The sequence below is a fragment of the Cryptotermes secundus genome, unplaced genomic scaffold (assembly GCF_002891405.2).
Source record: "Cryptotermes secundus unplaced genomic scaffold, Csec_1.0 scaffold2458, whole genome shotgun sequence".
NCBI classification, from domain to species: domain Eukaryota; kingdom Metazoa; phylum Arthropoda; class Insecta; order Blattodea; family Kalotermitidae; genus Cryptotermes; species Cryptotermes secundus.
The window spans coordinates 349992-353865 of NW_019736442.1; the positions used below are offsets into that span (position 1 = coordinate 349992).

A 3874-nucleotide genomic window follows, 5' to 3' on the forward strand; every position below is an offset into this window, starting at 1 on the left:
TTGTCATCAATTTACATTACACATTTTTGAAACGGGAAAACCACTCAAACACTTGAGTTTTCCCCATAGCATCATCCTTGTACGCCATTTTTAACATTTCAAGAGTTTCTGTTCCACTTTCCCCGAGCAAAAAGAATTTCACCGCCGCACGCTGTTCACGAAAACAGCCATTGCAAAAACGACGATCACACAAAACAGTTGTCACTATAAACTCTGCCGAAACTAGTCCTTGCCTTCTGAAGCAACGGTAGTCGGCTTATCGACTCAGGAATGTTAGCTCTATGCGCTCATAGCGGCAAAACACGGTACTACAAAAGCTTTGCCCACAAAAAAATTAGTTCGGTTTATTTTGGGTACCCTATCATATGTTCCACCTGCTCTTTACCCCCAGGAAGATTCCTGGTACTCATTACTGTTAGAGGCTGTCTACCCTAGGGCCATAATGTGGCTGGAAGGATGAGGTCAGTTGAAAATCCAATGACCTGATCAGGATGAAACCTGTGACATTCCAGCTCATAGCATAGTGCCTCAACCAGCTACACTACTGCATGCCGCAAACATCATATCCTTTCTTACAGAACTCTTGAAGCTGTTTCTAATTCCCCACTAAGGGGTTGAATTGAAGATGACTGTAGGAAGTATGGAAACTAATGCACTGTACTGTAAGTCCAAGGTTGGGTAGGCTGGTGAGGGCATTTCTTCTCATCTGAACTGAAGGCTTCATTTTGATGGTTCCCAGCATGTTGTAGGTTAATAGGATAGTAACTCTATTGTTCGCCTTTTACCTTGAAGAAGTAAAGTGTTTCAAAGCCCTCAATGTTCTGGGGTGGTTGTGTAGCATAGTGCCATTTCACCCATATTAAAGATTTCCCCTGAACTACAAGTGTTACATCTCAGAAGATAGAACTGTTTATAGTGCATTTTGATTGTTTGAATCTGTTTCCTGAAATGTGAGTCATGTAATGGCTAATTCCAGTATCCAGTGACCACACTGGGTTGCACCTGCTGTACAGGTAGAACATACTTAGCAGAATCATTCTCTTAAAAACTTGAATGTGTGGCAGAAAGTGCTCCTGTAGTATTAATCATATGTAGAAGTCATTTGGTGATGATAATACATTCTATCTATTTTAAGAGCATTAAATCAACTACAGAAGTTACATAATGTAGCATGACAATGTGAGACAGCTGTTAAGGACAAGTTGAGAAGAATTACTCATTTTCTGTATTAATGTGCAGAGCTATTGTAAATGAACTGAACATTTAAAAAAATTACCTGTGTTTTTGACAAGATATCATTAAAAGTGTTGAACTCTTTGCAGTAATCCTGTACTATACAGGCATGTCTGTAGTTGAGATCCCAAACTTGTGTCAGAAAAAATTTTTCAGTAGTTACCTGTGGTGACTGCACACTCTTAACACTTTGCGGACCGGTGATTTAAATATTTAAATCACCCTGGGGACCGGCATTTTTAAACATACTACCCTAACTTGTGCACTTTTCATAAAAATTAATATCAAATCTCCTAATTAATTTTTTGAACTAAAATTTTTGGAGAACGCTTACCAATGCTGCTAGAAATGCTTGAGGGTGTGATATTTCTGGAAACTTTCCCCTGTGTGAAGTGGCATTACACAGAACTTGCAAATGTAGACATACTCCTTTTTTTGTGAACTGTGCAAACATGGCATTGCCTAGAAGTATTCTTCCCCTTGGAATGTTCACTCTTCACAATTTTCACGAGGGTATTTTTCCGCATATCACTCAAGAGTTGTCCTGGGGGGTCCACATGAGGCCTTCGTGGGGTGGGAGTTGATGGGCCCGGTCATACTAAGTCTTTGTGTGACCCTGGTTCTGCCGCCACCATCTGGACTGTAGCCCAGGCCTTTGCCACATTCATCAGAAATGCTTTGTATTTCAATTTTGAATCAGGGTTTAGATTTCTTTTAGATTTTTTGCTGTCCCCACAATGTTACTACGCACAGTGTTATTACCCGCATTATCGTCGGAGCTACCGTCACTTACTGTCTGTGGCCACAATTCTTTGTTGTCCCCCGTTACTGATACTGTCTGAATGACAGTCCATTACTACACGTCTCACAAGGCAGGTCAGCTAGGTCATCAGAGGAGAATTTGTCCTTGATCCATTCTCCCCGCTAGCTACTGGCTGATACACACAGCTTGAAGAAGGCAAAGCATTTTCCTTTATAGTCGGTTAAGTAAACAGCGAGGTCAAGTTACTGACTGCTAACTAAACATTCCAGAGTCTTATCACGCATCTGCAGGCGGTTGTGTGCAATATAGGTGGTGCCAGAGTGATGTACGAGTATAGTGTGTTGCAACTTATCGTGTTCTAAAAGCCTGTTAACACACAAACAGTCCGCCATGCTTAAAAGCGAAAAACCTTTTAAAGGGTGCGTGGTCCACAAAGTGTTAAGGCATGAACTATCTTTTTCTGGTTGAACACTGGAGTGACGGGTTCGAATTGCATCAAGGCATGGATGTCTATGTGCATTTATTCTGTGTCTAGGTGTCAGCCTTCCGACAGACTGATCTCCCATCCAAGGAGGCCTACCTACTATTTATAGGATTACAAAACTGAAAAGCATCCAGGGCCCCAACAAAGGGCTGTAGAATCATTGATGAAGGAATGAGTTGCATGTGGTGCATCTACATACAGCTTCTCAGCATATAACTCAAGTATGGTGTGTTACAGCGTGTCTCAGTCCACACTTGGCAAAGTTTTACACCCTGCAAAGTGATTCTAGCAATATAAGTAGGAGTATTAACAGTGTGAAGTGAGAAAAGAATAAACAATAATTAATTAAGAAGGCATGTACATATAATTATTGGAGTCCATGTCCTTATCTTTGGTAATCTCAGGAACATGGCCTTGTGAATACATAGATGTTCCTATACTGGCATTATTTGAAGTATGAGTAGACGTAATCAGATTATGATTGGTGATATTCAACAGTGCTTAGTAGTTTTTTGGTAATAGATGAATGACTGGATTGATGGACAGAGACAGTCCAGATGAGATAGTGACAAAGCCTAAGCACGAGCACAGTCACCTTCTTAGTGTTGTGACTGTGGGAAGGAAAGATGTGCTAGCACACATACTTAATGATGATCTGTATTTTGAAATTTTGTCCGCAGTGACTCTACTTGCTGTCATTTTATATCTGTGACTGTACTTGCTGTCATTTTATATCTGTGAAAGCAGGCTTCTCAATGACAAAATATTCTGTGACAGCAGCTGAAATTTGAGGTTTCCCTGGTCACATTTTAGGGCCTCCAGATAGTGCAGTTTATTTGTGTAAATTTGTTTTAACACATTGCAGACCGGTTGTTGAAATATTTAAATCACCCTGGGGACCGGTGTTTTTAAGCCTAGCACCCTAACTTATGCGCTGTTCACTTTAAAAATTAATATAAAATCTCCTAATTAATTTTATGAACTAAAATTTTTGGAGAACACTTACCAGAGCTCCTAGAAGTGCTTGCACATGTGATATCTCTGGAAACATTCCCCTTTGTGAAGAGGCATCACACAGAAGTTGCAGATGTACACAGTCCTACTCTTCTTCTTGTGGACTGCGCACATACGGCACTGCCTAGGAGGGTACTTCTTGCAATGTTCACTCTTCACAATTCTCACGAGGGTGTGTTTCCACATGTCACCCGAGAGTCGTCCAGGGGGGTCCACATGAGGCCTCCGGCAGGTGCAAACAGATGGCCCCGGCTGCACTATGTCTGTGTCTGACGCAGGTACTGCCGCCACCGTGAGGTCAGTAGCCCAAGCTTTTGTCAAGTTCAACAGAAATGCTTTGTATTTCAAAGTAGAATTTCTGTTCACCTTTTTGAAAACCG

The 3874-nt window shown here is 41.3% G+C and overlaps 1 protein-coding gene across 1 annotated transcript in view; it reads left to right on the forward strand.

The window, feature by feature from the left end:
- LOC111869991 (zinc finger protein 184) overlaps positions 1–3764 on the forward strand; it is a 21052-nt gene extending 17288 nt beyond the window's left edge. The window contains exon 5 of the mRNA XM_023861900.2: positions 2532–3764. Coding sequence (XP_023717668.1) covers positions 2532–2554 — 23 coding nt within the window. The 3' untranslated portion in view covers positions 2555–3764. The remainder of the gene's footprint in view (positions 1–2531) is intronic.
- Positions 3765–3874: the final 110 nt, after the last annotated feature.